Source organism: Suricata suricatta, chromosome 12 (genome assembly GCF_006229205.1).
Source record: "Suricata suricatta isolate VVHF042 chromosome 12, meerkat_22Aug2017_6uvM2_HiC, whole genome shotgun sequence".
NCBI lineage: Eukaryota > Metazoa > Chordata > Mammalia > Carnivora > Herpestidae > Suricata > Suricata suricatta.
The window spans coordinates 30,365,274-30,384,022 of NC_043711.1; the positions used below are offsets into that span (position 1 = coordinate 30,365,274).

Consider the following 18,749-nt stretch of genomic DNA (forward strand, 5'->3'; position numbering starts at 1 on the left):
CTATCTGCTCTCACCCATCAACCCACCAGCGGTCTAAATAATCACTGATCACATCTTCCGTGAACCAGACTTATTTGACCGAGTTGACAAGACCCTGGTTTTTCACAGAAAGAGCTCCTAGCTAACACAAGAGGAGTAGCCTTCCCACCAGTCTTCCTGCATTTATACTTCCCACCTCTCTACACCATTACTCACACAGAAGCTATGGTGATTTGTTCTAAATGTATATCTAACTTTATTACCCTCTTTGCTTAAAAACTACAAAAGCTTTCCTATTACTTTGGCATAGAGAGAAAATCTCCTACCATGGCCTACAAGCTCCTGCATGGACTTATCTACCATACCTTCTCTTCTTCCTTAGGTGAAGCCTCACTCCCCACCAGCCTCTCTGGTGCAGCCACACTAGACTCTCCTTTAGTCTCTCCTGATCACCAGACTTCCTCCTGCCCCTGAGATCAGTACAGAGTATTTCTTCTGCCCACAATGTGGATCCTTTGATCTTCCATCTATTTACCTTTACTCATCATCCAGCATCACTTCCCCTGGGATGCCTCCCTGATCTCCTGGACGGACACCAATCTCATAGCCTCCCCTTGCATGGTACTGTCCACAGGCGTGACTTTTTTGCATGATCATTTGATTAATAGATGTCTTTCCCACTAAGCTGCTGAGATCAGAGTCCAAGGCTGGTTTTGCTCAATGTTGTGTCCCCAGCACCTTGTAGAGTGCCTGGCCTATAGTAGGCACTCAAATATTTGTTGAATGCATGAATGGTTTAATGTCTACATACAATAACACCAGCAAAAAGCTCTTCTAAAAGCGCCTTATATAGTTGTCATGGAGTGAATGACAATAGTAACAGTAGGCAAGTGATTGTTGCTTAGGAAGGACCAACACACAACAGGAAACCAGAGTATGTGTGGCTGTATGCACAGTACCCAGGACCAAGCACTCCACTTGGAAGGAGACCCCAGTCTTTCTGCAGCCCCAACATCATCCACTTTAGCACCTAGGAAAATGCCCAAAAGGTCAGTGACATGTGGCTCTCCTTTATTGAGTTTTATTTAAGCTTGCAGGTGCATTTGCAAAGAGTTCCTGTCAACCTGATGGCCAAGAAATCGCAAATTTGGTGCTTATTACCCACCTCAATACAGCTTTAAATTGAATTGGAGAAACAAAGGGAACAAATGTGCAGCTTTGATTGCAAACTGAAAAGATGATACAATTAACACAAATATCTTTGATTGCCTCTTGAGAAACATTTGTAAATCAAAATTAGCAGTGATTTTAACTGTATAACAAATACTTACAGATTATCCATGACAGAGGGAAATTGTTTCATATCATTTAAAAGTGCCAATTATGGCTAATAAATGAAAAATATTCTTCCTCATGTAATTCTTTTAGGAGATGTCTTGTAGTTCAAAAAACGTTCTTTAACACTTAACAAGTGCTAGGTAGTACTCTGTTAGGGGGAAGGAGGGGAGATTTTGAGATAAACTGCATAGCTCTTGCTCTCAAAATTCTGACAGACTAATGGAGGCGATCATGACAATAGAAAATGACACAAGCCATGTTGCAGGTGCACTGTTGGCAAAGTGAAAAGATAGCACATTGTATGAAGATAATAATGGTTCAAAGTCTCTAGAAAATTAAAAGGAGCTCACCAAGAAGACCATAAAAGGTCTAAAATATCTTGAAGTCCAGCTTCCTAATTTTACAAATAAGAAAAATGAGGTCCCCAAGTGATGAGCTCTTGATTAGTTAATGCCAAAACCAAATCCTCAACCCTAAAATTTCCTTTAAGAAGTTGTGAAAGGTATGACCAAGTACTATTATTCTTATTGGCTTTCTCAAAAGCCATTGGGAGTTGAAATATCAAGCAAAATTTGGTTTGCAGTTTGTAAGGGAGCAAGACTCATCTTCCTGCCTCCTATCTGGCCCATTAGCCAATCTCTTTCTGATACATCAGGTGAAATAATTTCCCTAAATGCAAACCTGATGACTCCATTCCCTTCCTTCCCACTGCTGTTAGCACAAAGCCCAGAGTCCTTCACAGGATTCAGCATGCTCTGGCGCTGGCCCTTGACTGCAGGCTCACCTTCCACCACCATCTGCATCCTTCTTCAGGTTCCAGCCACTCTGTCCTTCCTTTGGTTCTTTGCTCATGCCCTGCATTCTCCCATTTCAGGGCCTTAACGCACATCGTTGCCTCTGCTTGGAACACTCTTCCTCCTTCACCTTCTCTTCAAATAAAATGCCATTACCCTGACCTGAAGACTAGGCTAGTTCTTCCCTGCCCTCCGTAAATGCTCTGCCACTTCTCTGTATTGAATTACCTGTTTAAAGTCTGTTTTCTGCACTAGACTTTAAGCCCCAAGACTGCAGGAACATGTCTCTGTCATTCACTGATGCATCCCCACCCCCCAGCACAGGACCTAAATTCTTAGATAGGCTCAACTCCTGGAATAAATAAATAAACTTCAAATCCTTAGTGTTTTATGGAACAAGAAGTTTTTTTTTCTTTTTCATGTGACAGCCTGGAATGGCGATTCTAGGTCTGTAGCAGATTCACTCCATGTAGCCAGGCAGGGACCCAGGATAACAATGTTTGTGGTTTTAACATGTGGGTTCCAAAGTGTCCTTGATAACTTCTGTGTTAGTCAGCTGGAAATAAGAAAGAACAGAGAAGAGCTCACATAAAAGGTGGTCACTCTTTTCTACTCCTTTTCCATTGGAGGAAAAATAGCCATGTGGTTACATAAATGCAAGAAAGACAAGGATGTGTGGTGGGCTAGGCACACAAGCACTTCTTTCCTCTGTGGCCAGGAAGAAAAGGAGTTTACAAGAAAGATGGCTGGCACACTAGAAAGTTCAGTGAAAGTCTCCTGAAAGTACATTGATTTTTAAATCATTGTATTGCTGTATTTTCAAAGCAGATATGTATACCCAATCTCCAAAATCATTATGTTTCTTTCATTTTGTTGACAGCATCTCAATATCCAAACAATTGGCTTCAGTGAAAGGTAAGACATGGAGTGACTGGGATGTATGTATTTCTCCTCTACTGTGATAGCGCACCAAGAATTAAAAAGAACAGGACAGTAAAGAATGCTGGAAATGGGGGCTCCTGGGTGGCTCAGTCGGTTAAGCGTCTGACTTTGGCCCAGGTCATGATCTCCTGGTATGTGGGTTCAAGCCCCACATTGGGCTCTGTGCTGACAGCTGAGAGCCTGGAGCCTGCTTCAGATTCTGTATCTCCCTATTTCTTTATTCCTCCCTTGCTCATGCTCTGTTTCTCTCTGTCTCTCTCTCTCAAAAATAAATAAGCATTAAAAAATTTAAAAAAAAAGAATGCTGGAAATGTAAGAGAACTTGTGGATAAATCATCAAATATCCATGTTGTTTTTATGGATTTGAGAAAGGAAGTCCAGTGATAAGAATTAGTTTGCCCAGGGGCGCCTGGGTGGCTCAGTTGGTTGAGCATTGGGGTTCGGCTCCGGTCATGATCTCCTGGTTCGTGAGGTGGAGCCTCACGTCGGGCACTGTGCTGACAGCTCAGAGCCTGGAGCCTGCTTCAGATTCTGTGTCTCCCTCTTTCTCTGACCCTTCCCTGCTCATGCTATCTCTCTCTCTCAAAAATAAATAAATAAATCATTTAAAAAAAATTAGTTTGCCCAAACATAGTCCATTAAAGGCCAAGCTGAGAGCATGGGTCCCCTGACTCCTAATTCAGTGTTCTTCCCATATGCCCAATTCCCTGTCTATGGACAGTGTCCTCGGTATGTCCAGAAGCAGACCATCAATATCTAACTCATGAACGGTCATTGGAACTCAGAATGCAATCATCCCCCATGGCCCCTTGCTGACTGAGTGAAAACACAGTGTGACCAACTCTGAAAATGTAAATATTTACCCTCAGAATTCAACTTTATAGGTAAAATATCTTTAGAACCAACAATATTGCCATGGAAGGAACAATAAAGAAAAAAACCCATTCATATACTTGAATCATTATCTTACTCCAAAATCTGTGGCTTTAAAATGTTTACAGAGGGGCGCCTGGGTGGCTCAGTCGGTTGAGCATCCAGCTTCGGCTCAGGTCATAATCTCACAGTTCATGGGTTCAAGCCCCATGTCTGGCTCTGTGCTGAAAGCTAGCTCAGAGCCTGGAGCCTGCTTCAGATTCTGTGTCTCCCTCTCTCTCTGACTCTCCCCTGCTCATGCTGTCTCTCTCTCTCTCTCTCTCTCTCTCTCTCTCTCTCTCTCTCTCTCTCTCAAAAATAAATAAAACATTTTTTAAAAATTTTTAATGTTTACAGAATAACAAGGGTGAATGGATATTACTATATTGAAATTGTTTCTTGCTACATGGCTGACCAACTTCTTCAAAGGAAACTTTTTATATTTTTACTGAAATAAATCTCCATCTTGATGTAACTATTGTTTGTATATTATCACAATAAGAAGCCTATGACTTCTGTTTTACAATATACACGATTACACATACTTGTGATAATTGTTCCACATTTCTAATACAACTTATCCCTTCTAGGAGGTTGAAGGGAGTAGTAACTTTCTCCATCACCCTCATTGCCCCTGAAAACACACACACACACACACACACACACACACACACACACACACACACACATCGTTCTTAGCATGAGACTCCTAGCGTTGGACCATTGGGTCACATTTATTCCTGTGTCCTAAAAACAAAACACAGGATAAACATGGCTCATCTTCCCAGAATGTGTTTTATTCAATGGCAAATAGTTTAAATGTTATCCATTGAAATAAGGCCTGGAGAGAGGATGGAATAGAGGTCAATAGGATCCCACATTTTCTCTGCTGGCTACTTGGGCATATGCCCTTGACCTTTTGAGGGTATCAGTGGGGGACAAGTATATCTTTGCCTCTAGTATCAGAAGCAGTTTTGTAGTGGAAAAGTTTGAGAAGCACTAATACACTGGGGAAACTGACCTAGAGGGAAAAGAACAGAGTTTTTATTCTTGCCACACACTACCTATGTGAACTTGATCCGACCACTTCTCTCCTGTGAGTCTCCATTGCTCCGTTTGCACAAATAACTATATTAGGCAAAGTTCTGAAATGAGGGGACTCTGACAACTTGCTGTACTGACAGTCATGTTTCTTTTACACTAAAGTGTCAGGAACTTGCTAGATCCAACGTTTGGATCTCCATCCCATGTTCCAGGGCAGGTGAGAAGAAAGAGGCAGAGGATTGCTCTGAAATTCAGTCCACTCAGACCAACACACATATAACATGCCAGGGCCTGGGAATGAGCATACAGATAAATAAAATGTAGTAACTGCCCTTGGAGCATGCAGTCTAGAACTGCTCCGTCCAGTAGAGCAACCATTAGCCCCATGTAGGAACTGAGTACTGAAATGTCCGGTAAGTGTAACAGGTCAGATTTAAGGGACTTAGTGGGAAAAAAGTAGCCTATCTCAATAACTTGTTTAGATTTATTACATGTTGAAATGATAATATTTAAATTTGTTTAATGTTTATTCACTTTTGAGAGAGAGAGAGAGAGACAGAGAGAGAGACAGAGAGACAGAGCATGAGTGGGGGAGGAACAGAAAGAGAGGGAGACACAGAACTGGAAGCAGGCTCCAGGTTCTGAGTTGTCAGCACAGAGCCTGACATGGGGCTCAAACTTACGAACTGTGACATCATGTCCTGAGCCAAAGCCATACACTTAACCAACTAAGCCACCAAGGCGCCCCAATGATTTGTAATACATTGAGATTAAGAAATGTGTTATAAAAATAATTTTGTATGTTTCCTTTTACTCTCTTAATGTGGCTACCAGAAATGTTTAGATTATCATTACAGCTCACATTACATTTCTTTTGGACAGCACTGTTACAGAAGGAAATTTAGACAGCTGAAGAGTGTTATAGTGTGAGGGTTATCATAAATTTATGTCTGGGGAAATCGAGAAACACAAAGAAGGGACATATTGCCCAATCTGGGGGTTTGGGAAAGAGTCCTACAGAATCCACCACCTGAAAAACAACTAAAAGCAGCGTGCATTATGGCGAGGGAACAGAATGGCTGTGTGACCTCGAGCAAGCTACTTAACGCTTCTGTGCCTCAGTTTTCTTATCTACAAAGTGGAGATGATACGGGAACCTGCCTATGAAGACTGATGTAAGAATTAAGTGAGTTAAACCCTGTACATCCTACAGAGGAGGGTCTGACACGTAGAATACTAGCTCCCTAATCATTCATTGCAATTGTCCACCAGAATGCAAGCACCAGGAAATTTAGAACTGCTCTGTTGATATTGCTCATGGTTCTATCCCCAGAAGTAGGACAGTGTCTAGTAATAAATATTTGCCAAAAAGTACTTGTTGGGAGAACAGAGTGAGTAAGGGGACTACACACAGCTTAGTATTATTAAAGCATAAGAAGTGAGGTAGGAAATAGCAGAAGTCAACATGAAGTGGCTAGTTTAACACCCTCTCCAAGACTCCCCTTCCAGAGGCAAGAAAGCCGATAAAAGATGCCAAAAGAGAAACATCAACCCCTTGCATTTTTCATAGGACTTATCCCTTTACAATATGCTTTCACATATTTGCTCACAACTCTGTGAGGCAGACAGGAATTAAAAGGCAACATGCTGGGTTTATTAAAGGAAGAACCCAACCATAAAAACAGAAAAACAAAACCTCTCGCAAAGTGTCATCAGTGTTGGTAAGATAACCTGAGTGCCTCGTTAACTTTCATGTGTAATGTTTTCTAGTTCAGTTTTTACCATGAATGGATGCTATTTTGTAGTCAGAAGAAAAAATGCCTGCTGGGTTTAAAAGAATGGAGGAGAAGGAAGAGGAGTTGGCCAACCCAAGTGGAGTGCGCATCTAGAAGGCAGCCAGATGTCAGCTTCCTTGGAGGGTTGGAAAATGTCGGGTTCCACAGCCTCCATGGAGGTGATCTTACAAAGAGATACCCCAAAGTGGCAGATCTTTCTGTGGTCTTGGACGCCAGACAGACTTTCAAATCTTTCCTCTGCCACTTCTGAGCGAGGTGACCTTAAAACTCTTAATCTCTCCATGTGTCAGTTTCCAATATGTAAAATTGAGACACAAATAGTACTTACCTCTGTGGGTTTTACAAAGCATTAACTGAGATTATGTTTGAAAGGCACCTGGCACATGGTAAACAAGGAAGGTGTCTGTCATTATTTGCAAGCCCACTCCAGCCTGGAAATATAACCCCTTCCTCTCCAGAAAGAGCCTGGAGAGCAAGAGACTACTGTCCCCCATGACCCAGTTGAGCAGCTCATACTGAATCCTTCCCTAATTTATTCTTGGTTCTTGATTAATAAATCAATTGACCAAAATTACAGAAGGAATATTTACCTCTTAAGGAATTAAGGTATTTCCTCTAAGCAATGTGCTTCTTAAAGACAGAATAAATGGAATTTATTTTTTAGCCCCTTAAATTCAAGGTGTTCACCTCCTCAAGCACAGCCCCCAAGAAGGACAGATACAAGCTGCAGGCATATCCTCTTCTCCATGGATGTTGATGAGCAACAAGGTGTTGGGTAACTGGAGAGAATCTCGATTCTGACTGTGGGCTTCACAGGGAAGAGGTGGTTAAGAATGGGGGGCCAGGGGGAGAAAAGGCTAAAAATAAAATCCAAAGAAGCAAGGAATGTTCTGAGGTTGGAGTTCGAGGCTAGACGGAGGCCCAGCCACTGGACAAGCAGACGGAAGTGGGAAATGTCCAGCACAACCATAGGCAGATGAGACTGAGGCTCAGAAATCAGGGAAGAAATCAGTGACTAAGGAGCTGAGGACACGGACTTGACAAACATTCATCCATGAATATATATGAAGCATGTACTATGTGCCAGGCATTATTCTAAAGATTCCACTTTCCACAGAGAACAAGACACAAAAAAATTTCTGTCTTCATGAGGCTTATGTTTTTGACAAGGATTCAAATTCAAGCTCTGCACTTACTAGTAGTGGGTCCTCAGCAAGGTCATGTCCTTTCGTCATCTGTAAAGTGCGATGACTATGGAGACACATACTGTATTCCTGAACTGGGAGAGTCTACACAGTAAAGAAAAGTTCAGGTCAAATTTCTCTTAAAGCTTGGGTGCCGGTGTGGCTCAGTTGGTTAAGTGTTGGACTCTTGGTTTCAGCTCAGGTTGTGATCTTATGGTTCATGCATGAGTTCAAGCCCCTCATCGAGCTCTGTGCTGACAGCACAGAGCCTGTTTAAGATTCTCCCTCTCCTCTCTCTCTGTCTCTCCCCAAGCATTCTCCCTCTCTCTCAAAATAAACAAATGAATTTAAAAAAGATTTCTCTTGGGGCGCTTGGGTGGCTAAGTCGGTTAAGCCTCCAACTTTGGCTCAGGTCAGATCTCACATTCGTGGGTTCGAGCCCCGTGTCGAACAGAGCTCAGAGCCTGGAGCCTGCTTCCAGTTCTGTGTCTCAGAGTCTGGAGCCTGCTTGCTGTTCTGTGTCTCCTCTCTCTGCCCCTCTCCCTCTCATGCTCTGTCTCTCTCTGTATTAAAAATAAATAGAACATTAAAAAAATTAAAAAAAGATTTCTCTTAATATATATGCATATATATACATATATATATAACCCTAAAATAGCCAGAATAATTTTGAAAAAGAAGAAAGTGGGAGACTCACTCTCCCCCATTTTAAGGCTTACTATATGGCTACAGGAATCAAAGAAATGTGATGTTGACAGAGGAACAGATGTAAAGATCAATGGAACAGAATGGAGAACCCAAAGACTGACCCATACAAATATGCCCAACTGATTTTTTACAAAGATGTGAGGCAATTCAGCAAAGGAAGTATAGTATTTTCAACAATTGATGCTGTTGGTCATCCATAGGTTAAAAACATAACCTCCCCCAAAGTCTCATACCTCCTATAAAAAAGAACTCAGAATGGACCATGGATTTAAATGTAGAGCATAAAATGATTAAAAAAAATTAAATTTACATAGGACAACTCTTTTGGAAGAGGAAACCTTGATAAATCAGACTTTATAAAAATTAGAAACAACTGTGCCACAAAAGGTCTCAAAGGATTAAAAAACCCAACAACTTATGGACTGGGAGAAAATATTTGCAAAGAAAACTCAGATGCCTTTCCATGGGCTTAGGTCTGTATGGTATAGTTTTCCTGTTTTTCTAATCAAACAGCCTCCTAGGTTTCAGTCACAGCTGTGTCCTGTCAGGGGCCCTAATGTGCCACACTCCTGATCTGAGCCTTCACTCCTCTGCTTGAGCCTGGGACGTTTGGCACAACCCTAATCCCAGCCTGAGTACCCCACCCAACCCTTTTATGTGGCAGGATCCTCCCCATTCATTAGATCTTGGTTTAAGAGTTCATCTACTCACAGCTAAGTGTTTTCCTCCCAGATGTAATTTTTCTCAATGTTTTATTCATTTTTTGAGATAGAGAGAGAGAGAGAGAGAACTTGCATGTGCGGGGAAGGGACAGAGAGAGAGGGAGACACAGAACCTGAAGCAGGCTCCAGGTTCTAAGCAGTCAGCACAGAGGGGCTCAAACTCACAAACTGTGACCTGAGCCATTAGATGCTTAGCCAACTGAATCACCCAGGTGTCCCCAGATGTAATTTTTAAAAAATTTTTTCTGTTTCTGTGCCTTCTTTGCTTCATACATCACAAGTTGTAAATTTGTATGTTATATATATATGTAGAGAAATAATTATTGAATATATATAAAAACAAATACATATGCATACACGTATATTTTCTTGATTATTATCTCACTAGATTGTAAAATATATTGTAAAAGGACAGAAGCTGCCTTTGGGTGTTGAGCCAACTTAGGAAAATATTAGATTATATAGTAAGTGCTCAATAAAAAAGTGTTATTCTGTCTGATCATCATTCTTTGAATGAACAATTGTTGCATAGAACCTGGGCTAAAAATGGTAGGATTTTGTTTTTCTTTTCTTTTCTTCTTATTCATTCATTAAACGGCATGTCCTAGAACCTAATATATAGCAGAAACTTGTGTTGGTCCCTGGGAATACAGTGATGAAGAAATGTATGATCCCTGGCCTCATGGAGCTTGCAATGCAGTTGAGAAGAAAGACCATTAAAACTGCAATACCTGGGGTGCCTGGGTGGCTCAGTTGGTGAAGTGTCTGACTTTGGCTCAGGTTGTGATCTCATAGTTTGTGGGTTCAAGCCCCACGTTGGTTTTTGTGCTGACAGCTCAGAGCCTGGAGCCTGCTTCGGATTCTGTCTCTCCCTCTCTCTCTCTACCCCTTCCATATTTATGCTATGTGTGTGTGTCTCTCTCTGAAAAATAAATAGACATAAAACAAATTTTTTTTAAAATACAGTAACTATAACCTGAGAGAAGTTCTATAATAAAAGACATGCTAGAGCCTCAGGGGATAGAAAACATACCAATTTTTTTCACTGTACCTTGTGCAATTCTCAGTGTCCACTGGGTGCTATCCACTGCAAAGGAATGAGTTAGCATCACTCTTTCAAGGAGTTTAAACCAGAGAAACCAGTTGGGAAATCACTATGTTTGAGGCTTTAGGTCAAAGAGATCCCTTATCCATCATGATATCAAAGAGTTTGTTTTGGATGCCATTCTCCTTTGTCACACTGGCCTGAAGTGATGCTTTGATTGACATAGAATATAAAGTCCACAAGGGCAAGACTTTATCTTACTCAGTGTGGTGTTCTCAGTGTCAGGGACTGAGCCTAGCACCTAGCAGGTACCCTGTAAATATTTTGGAGATCAGAAAACCAATGGTGAGAGAGGTGAGGTGTTTTCCCAAAGTCACATGACACGCAGGTGGTGAATCTCATTCTAATTCTAATTCTGATTGCTCCTGAAGGAATTTTGTTTCAATTATTTAAAGATCCGGTGTAAGTTGTCCCCATTTCCCACTCCAGATAGGGAGCAAAGAGTCCAAGGACAGGGCCACATTGACATACATCTCCAACCTTGCTCATCCCAGTTCCCTCGTAAAATATAACTCCAAGTCTGGGAAAGAACTATTTCTAACCTAGACTACATCATTGTACATTTCTCCCCTCACAGCTCTCAGGAAGGGCTCGGATCTGGAAAAAGCCATTGCCACTATCGCTCTGATTTTCAGAAACTCTTCTGACCATGATGGTAAACTTGGAAAAGCTACTGCCAAAAATCTGCTGCAAACCCAATTTAGGAATTTCACAGAGGTGAGAGATTTCACAGTCCTGAAGAAACAGAGGCCACACCGTAGTGGCTGGCCCGAAGAGCCCAGAACGCCAGCTAAAGGGTCCTATTATGTTGTTTCATTCAACAAATGTTTAATGAACACCTACCATTTACCAGGTAGTGAGCTGATCACTGAAGTTAATGCAATGAATAAGCTAAAAGTCCAGCAGAATAGAGGGGTATCTGGGTGGTTCAGTCGGTTAAGTGTGGGACTTTTTATTTTAGCTCAGGTCATGATTTCACAATTTTGTGAGTTCAAACACCACATCAGGTTCTGTGCTGGCAGCACAGAGCCTACTTGGGATTCTCTCTGTCTGCCCCTCCATCATTCATGCTTTGTCTCTCTCTTTTAAAAATGAACAAATAAGCTTAAAAATTAAAAATAAATTCAGCAGAGTAGAGAGATATGCTGAAAAGGTCATTAGAAATATTGAAATAACCACAAAACAATTTCTTTATTGAAAGAGTAAAACAGAGGGACCGTCTGGGGGCAGTCAGTCAAAGAAACTCTCCTGGAAAATAAAGGTATAGCAGAGATCTGAAGAGTGAGCAAGAGTTAGTTGTGTAAGGGATGAGGGTGGGCACTGAGAATGATAGCATTCAGAGCAGACGGAATGGCACGTGAAAAGCCTGTGAGGCAGGTCAATGACCTGGGAGGGCCAGGAAGTTGTTGGTGAGAAGGGAAAGGAAAGTAGGAAGCACTAGGAGATGAGTATGAGGAGGTGGAAAGAAGCCAAATTACAAAGGCATAGCCTGAAGGCAGGAGGAAGCCAGGAATGGTTTCTAAATCAAGGTTGAAGAAATTATATCACCTGCAGGTGGGCTTGGGGTAGGGCTGAAGGTGGGACAATGAAAGAGCATCTCTGAGGAAGCAATTGAAACAGAGGACAATGATGTTGGGACTAGGGTGGTGAACTGGAGAGACATCTGGAAGGTGGAATGAACAGGATAGACATCTAGAAACTGATAACTGATTGGCTGTAGAGTTGAAGGACAGGAAGAGCAAATTATGGTGCCCCCGTTTCTGACTTGACTCTGGGAAGAAGTGGGTTGGTGGCCTTATTCCCAGAGAAATCAAAGATTGGCGAATAAGCATATTTGAGGTGAGGTGGGATGGGAGGAGAAGTGATGAATTCCATCAGAATGTGTCAATTTTAAGATATCCTTGAAACACTCCAGAGGAGAAACCAAGCAACAGGACCTATGACTTGGGAGGTCAGAATAGAGATATGTGTTTACAATATAGAAGTCAGAGTAGACAGTAGATGAACGGTCACTGACCTGAAGGGAGTTACCTAAATTACCTAGAGGCATATTTTCTAACCTTCAGTTATTTAAATACTGCCTTCAATATTTTTCCTATGTCTGGTTATGGTCTGTATTAAAACTCACTTAGAACTTTTTTCCTCAAGTTAACTCTCTATTCAAATAAGTTTATTTTACAAGAATACTTTATCACTGAGACACCTGGAGGGCTCAGTCAGTTAAGCATCCAACTCTTGATTTTGGCTCAGGTCATGATCTCACAGATCGGGAGTTTGAGCCCCCATCAGGTTCTGCACTATCAGGGCAGAGCCTGCTTGCAATTCTCTCTCTCTCTCTCTCTCTCTCTCTCTCTCTCTCTCTCTCTAAGATAAATAAATTTTAAAAAGAGACTACATGATCACTATTCTAAATGTTAATTCAATGGCTAAACTTGGAAGGCAAAAGAATATATGACTATTAATTTGTATTTAATATTTCTTCTTGCCTCATCTAAAACTGTGTCACATTCTACAAGCATACTTTGGAAATGCTGGCCAAGAGGAAATACCTAAGAAGAAAAGAGGGGTTCATGCAGAGTCTAGACCACCAATATTTATTCGTAGGTAGAGCAAGAAAAAAACTTAAAAGAAAGCAATCTCTAAGGTTCTATGTGTATTCTGAGATACTGAAAACATAAGTATTATAATTCCATGAAAATATAAATATATTGGCTCTAGCATATGACAGTTATATCTGGTGTCATCCACTGGGGGAAGTTGGCCAAGGGGACAACTTTTGATTATTTCAAAAGACTGTGTGAGAAACTGACTTTTTTATTCTGCAAATAAGTGATTTTATAAAAACTCAATTTCATAGAAACAGAGAATAGAATGTGGTTGCCAGGGGCTAGGAGGAGGGGCAAATGAAGTGATATGGGTCAAAAGGTACACATTTTCTCTTTCTTTTTTTAATTGTATTTATTTTGAGAGCAAGAGAGAGAGCACATGGGATAGGGGCAGAGAGAGGGAGAGAGAGAGAATCCCAAGCAATGGCCACACTGTCAGCACAGAGCATGTTGTGGGGCTTGAACTCACAAACCATAAAATTATGACCTGAACCAAGATCAAGAATCAGACTTTTAACTGACTGAGCTACCCAGGCTCCCTAAAGGGTATACATTTTCAATTACAGGAAGAGTAAGTATTATTTGTATTATTCTTTGAATTTTATTTAAAGAAAAAAATTTTTTAGCCAGAAGTATCAGGCAGAATTTGACAAGTGGTAGAAGGTTCTAGGGAGTCTTTAAGGAAAGTGTGGGTGAATAAATCCTGGAACACTTGCCTACATCAGAGGCCAAAGGAGATGACACATTCTAGAGAGAAAAAGGCCTCATACCGGGTGGCTGGGCAGATCTTCACGGAGCTTTTAACAAGTATGATAATGAGGACTTAGCGGAAGGTCATCCTGAGGTACAGTCACTCCCCCTACCCCCGACTTATGTATGGGGATAGTTCCCAGGCCCCCATGGATGCCTGAGACCATGGACAGTACCAAACCCTCTCTAGACTGTGTTTCCTATGCATACACACCTATGATAAAGTTTCATTCATAACTAATGATAAAACAAACTATCACAATATGCTCTAGTAAAAGTTATGTGAATGTGGTCTTTCTCTCAAAATCCCTTATGGTACTGTACTCGCCTTTCTGGTGGGCACGTGAGATGTTACCTGACTGACAGGAAGGAAGGTGAAGGATCTAAGCACTGTGATGTCAACTTAGGCTTCTGTTGACCTTCCAATGATTCGTCAGAAGGAGAATGGTAGTTTCAACATCACAGTTAACTCAGGTAACCCAACTATGGAAAGAGAAACCTCAGACAAGGGGGTTCCTTCTGTAATTCATCATCCCCTCTGAGAACAGCCAAGGGAAGAAGAAAGTTAAAGCCAAAACGTGTCCCTCAGTGCTGGTTAAACTCAAGAAAGGTAGATGATTTTTGGATCTCTGGCAGCAGACATATCCAGGCCTCATGTGAAGCCCTGCTCTCTGCTCAAGATGAGAGGCACCAGAAAGCAGAAGCCACATTTCAGGGGACTCCAGGGGACCCCAGGGCATTAGCTGAACTTTACGGAGAAACATGAAGAGTAACGTCAGAACGCTGCCTTCTGACAGAAGCACCCAGCTCTGTGAGAATCCTTAGAGTAGGTATGGGCACACACGTCAATGACAAAAGACAGCAGCCCCTTACTGACTAACTGGGCTTTCTTCTACAGCCCTATGCGGAGCTCTCTGGCCAACTGAGATGGTGCTTTTGGCTGAGGCCTGGGTTCTGAGGGGAACATCTTTCTCACAAAGCTAACATAATTTAAAGGGATTTTAACACTCTATAGTCAGTCAGATAAAATAAAATTGAGCATTTATATGCACTGTTAAGAAGATATAGAAACAAGATGGCTGGTCAGGCCCCAAGAGGGCTGGACCTGGGTCAGCTCCCATGCACTTAAAATACACAGAAGAAAAGAGAGAAGATCTGCAGGCACCTCTGACCTTTGGGCAGTGTGTCCCTCCACTAGTAAGCAGTCCTGTCTCCACCGTGGACCCCACCATTTCCACAGGGCACTCAGCTGTCCTGGAGAGAGGCAGGGGAAGCTCTTTCTGCCTGCACTGTTAGGTGTGACCTCTTGAGGACAACCAGCCTAGGAGGCAAGAATGGTGTAGCCTGTGAGAGGAATGTATCATCATTCCTAAACTGCCTTAGTCGTTGCTGTGATGGCTTTTTACAGCTAGCACATGGGTGAGCATTTGGGGTTGAACTAAATGCAAGCATGGCTCAGAATCCCAGAGAATCAAATGACCTTAATGTTTTTAATGTCACTTGGGAAGATATTTCACAAGCTGTGGTTGGAAACTAAAAAGCCTCTCTCTTCGTGTACGTACTGCTCACATGTTTCCCTTCAATCTATTTATGAGGACTTGGGTGTGATTTATGATCAAACTAAGTGCTGAATAATCTTCCAAAGCCCAGAATTTTCTATTTGCACTTTTAAATTTCATATATCAGGACAATTTTCTTGTTCAGCGGAACACGGAGTGAATACCTCTCATAACATAGACTATATGTTGAAATTCTGAAAATGTAACATGTCTGTGTTTCTGGAGAGGCAGATGGGTAGCCATGAAGAGTGCGGGCTCCAGAAGCAGAAGGCCAAGACTATGAATTCTGGCTTCACACCAATGGCTGCCAGGGTTGGGGCAAGTGACGTAATTCTCCCTGAGTCGTTGATGCTCATCAGTAAAGTGGGGCTAATAATCGGATATTCACAAGGTCACCGTGGAAATTCAGGTGAAATAACCCATGAAGAGGTTTAACAGGGTGCTCAACTGGTAGCACTGATAGCAACTTGACATGATATTGTTACTAACATGTTATGATATGTTTCAGTAACGTGTTAATAACATGTTTCTTAATTGCTTGTTATCTGTAAAACTAAGGTGACACAGTGAATTCAGTTTTTATTTATTCTTTAATCTCACAGGGACAAGAAGCAAAACCAAAATACAAAGACCTCCTTTCTGAACTCGACGAGCACACTGAAAATAAGCTTGATTTTGAGGATTTCATGATTTTGCTCTTAAGCATCACTGTAACTTCAGAGTTGCTACAAAATATATGGAGTGTAAAAATCATGAAGTAAACAGATTTAAATATTCAATTAGGGCACCTGGGTGGCTCAGTCAGTTAAGCCTCCAACTTCAGCTCGGGTCATGATCTCATGGTTCACAAGTTTGAGCCCCATTTCAGGCTCTGTGCTGACAGCTCAGAGCTTGGAGCCTGCTTTGAATTTTGTCTCCCTCCCCCTCTGCCCCTCCCCCACTCACACTCTGTGTCTCTCTCTCTCAAAAATGAATAAACATTAAAAAATTAAAATATGCATTAAAAAATAATGGCAGTAGACTATTAAACAATTGAAGAATTTTCTATTTTATTCTTAGTTAACTGAGCAATTAATCCCATGAATCTGGGATTGCCTGGGCTGGTTCTGATTGTTAATATTTAGACTCAATAAAACTCCAAAAGTACATGCATACTCTTCAGGAATGTTTGAATAGCATAGTCTCTGGGTGTTTTACAATAAGATATAGATTTGATATGACTGAATATAAATTGGTTTTGCTTAGTCCACAGTGACTTAGAGCGTTTTCCATATAGTCATTGAGTTACTCACTCATTCATTCATTTATTAAGTAATATTTGTTGCATCTCTTCTGGATCGTCCTGAGGATACAGTAATGCACTAGCGACATACTTTCTGTCTTTGGACATGGCTACAGAAGTCTAGCAGAAGAGATGGACATTTAACAATGGATCAGTCAATTGCATATACAGTATAATCACAACTATAAGGGCATCAGGATGCTAAAAGAGTTTATCACATTATCCAAGCTCAAATTCAGAGAAGCTTTACTGACATTCTGCAAAATGCAAAACTACATGGTGGGGGAAAAGATCAGTGGCTGTTGGAACTATGGGCGGGAAATGGAGTTGTCCACAAATGGGCACGAGGGAACTTTCAGGGAAGGATGGCCATGTCTTACATCTTGATTGTGGTGGTGGTTACATGACTGCACACATTTGTCAAATTCTTAAAACTGGACACTAAAAAGGGTAATTTTGCTGTATGGGAATTCTACCTAAATAAACCTTAGAATCACAACACCCCAATATCCTTGTAATCTGTCAACTTCTTATTGTCAACCAACAACTTTTTGAGAATATCTTCTAAAAGTGAGTATGTTTCAAGGACCCACATCTCCTATGTCCATGACTGTGTTCTCGTGTTTAAATTACACACATGCACACACACACACAGGTCAAGGCCTGAGCCTTTGAGATAGACTTTCACAAAGACTTTTCTCCCCTTTCTTCCTAGCCCAACATTATAAGTCTCACATACATAATATTAAGAAACCCTTTCAGGAGGGAGACCTTCATCCCTGGTGTCACTTTAAACTGTTCCCAATCCACCAAGACCTGACTCCTTCCTCCTTTCCACTTTCTAAACCTCATTCTTTTTTTTGTAATATAATTTATTATCAAGTTAACTAACATACAGTGTATACAGTGTGCTCTTGGCTTAGGGAGTAGATTCCCATGATTCATCACTTTCATACAACACCCAGTGCTCATCCCAACAAGTGTTCTCCTCAGTGTCTGTCATCCATTTTCCCCCTCCCCCAACCCCCCATCTACCCTCAGTTTGTACTCTATATTTAAGAGTCTCTTATGGTTTGCCTCCCTCTGTTTGAAACTATTTTTTCCTCTTTTGTTTCCCCATGGTTTTCTGTTAAGTTTCTCAAATTCCACATATGAGTGAAAATATATGGTACCTGTCTTTCTCTGAGTGACTTATTTCACTTAGCATCATACCCTCCAGTTCCATCCAAGTTGTTGGAAATGGTAAGATTTCATTCTTTTTCACTGCTGACTGGTATTACACTGTATATATATTCTACATATCCATTTGTCAGTTGGTGGACATTTGGTTTCTTTCCATAATTTGGCTATTGTTAAAGTGCTGCTATAAACATTGGGGTACATGTGCCCCTATGAATCAGCACTCCTGTATCCTTTGGATAAATTCCTAGTAGTGTTATTGCTGGGTCATAGGATAATTCCATTTTTAATTTTTTGAGGAACCTCCACACTGTTTTTCAGAGTGGCTGCACCAGGTTGCATTCCCACCAACAGTGAAAGGGGGTTCCCATTTCTCCACATCCTAGCCAACGTCTGTTGTTTCCTGAGTTGTTAATTTTAGCCACTCTGACTGGTGTGAGGTGGTATCCCAATGTGGTTTTGATTTGTATTTCCCCAAACCTCAGATATTTTAAATGTAAGAGTTTACATACCACATAAGAAAAACCTCCAGACTTTACCCGCTATCATCATTTTAACAGAAGACGCAAATGTTCAACAGGGCTCATACTAAGTGCCAGGCACCATTTGGGGGCTTTACAAATATTAACTCATTTAACCCCACAACAAGCCTCTAAGGTGGGTATCAGTACTATCATCTTACCGATGAGGAAACTGTAGCACAGAGGTTATGATTTTTCCAAAGTCATTTAAGTGGCAAGTTTGAGAGTTTCCTGCCCTCTCTGTGGGTATTGCTAATTTTGTTTTAATATTAGCCTTTGTCGTGAGCAATAATATTATAATTCAACAGAAATAACTGCACATTTCAGG

The 18,749-nt window shown here is 41.3% G+C and overlaps 1 protein-coding gene across 1 annotated transcript; it reads left to right on the forward strand.

The window, feature by feature from the left end:
- Window positions 1–915: 915 nt before the first annotated feature.
- SNTN (sentan, cilia apical structure protein) lies at window positions 916–16,291 on the forward strand. Its single transcript, XM_029919095.1, has 4 exons — window positions 916–1,028; window positions 2,992–3,026; window positions 11,102–11,241; window positions 16,042–16,291. Exons 1-4 carry the CDS (start codon window positions 916–918, stop codon window positions 16,198–16,200), a joined length of 447 nt encoding a protein of 148 aa, XP_029774955.1. The 3' UTR covers window positions 16,201–16,291.
- The last annotated feature ends 2,458 nt before the right edge of the window (window positions 16,292–18,749 follow it).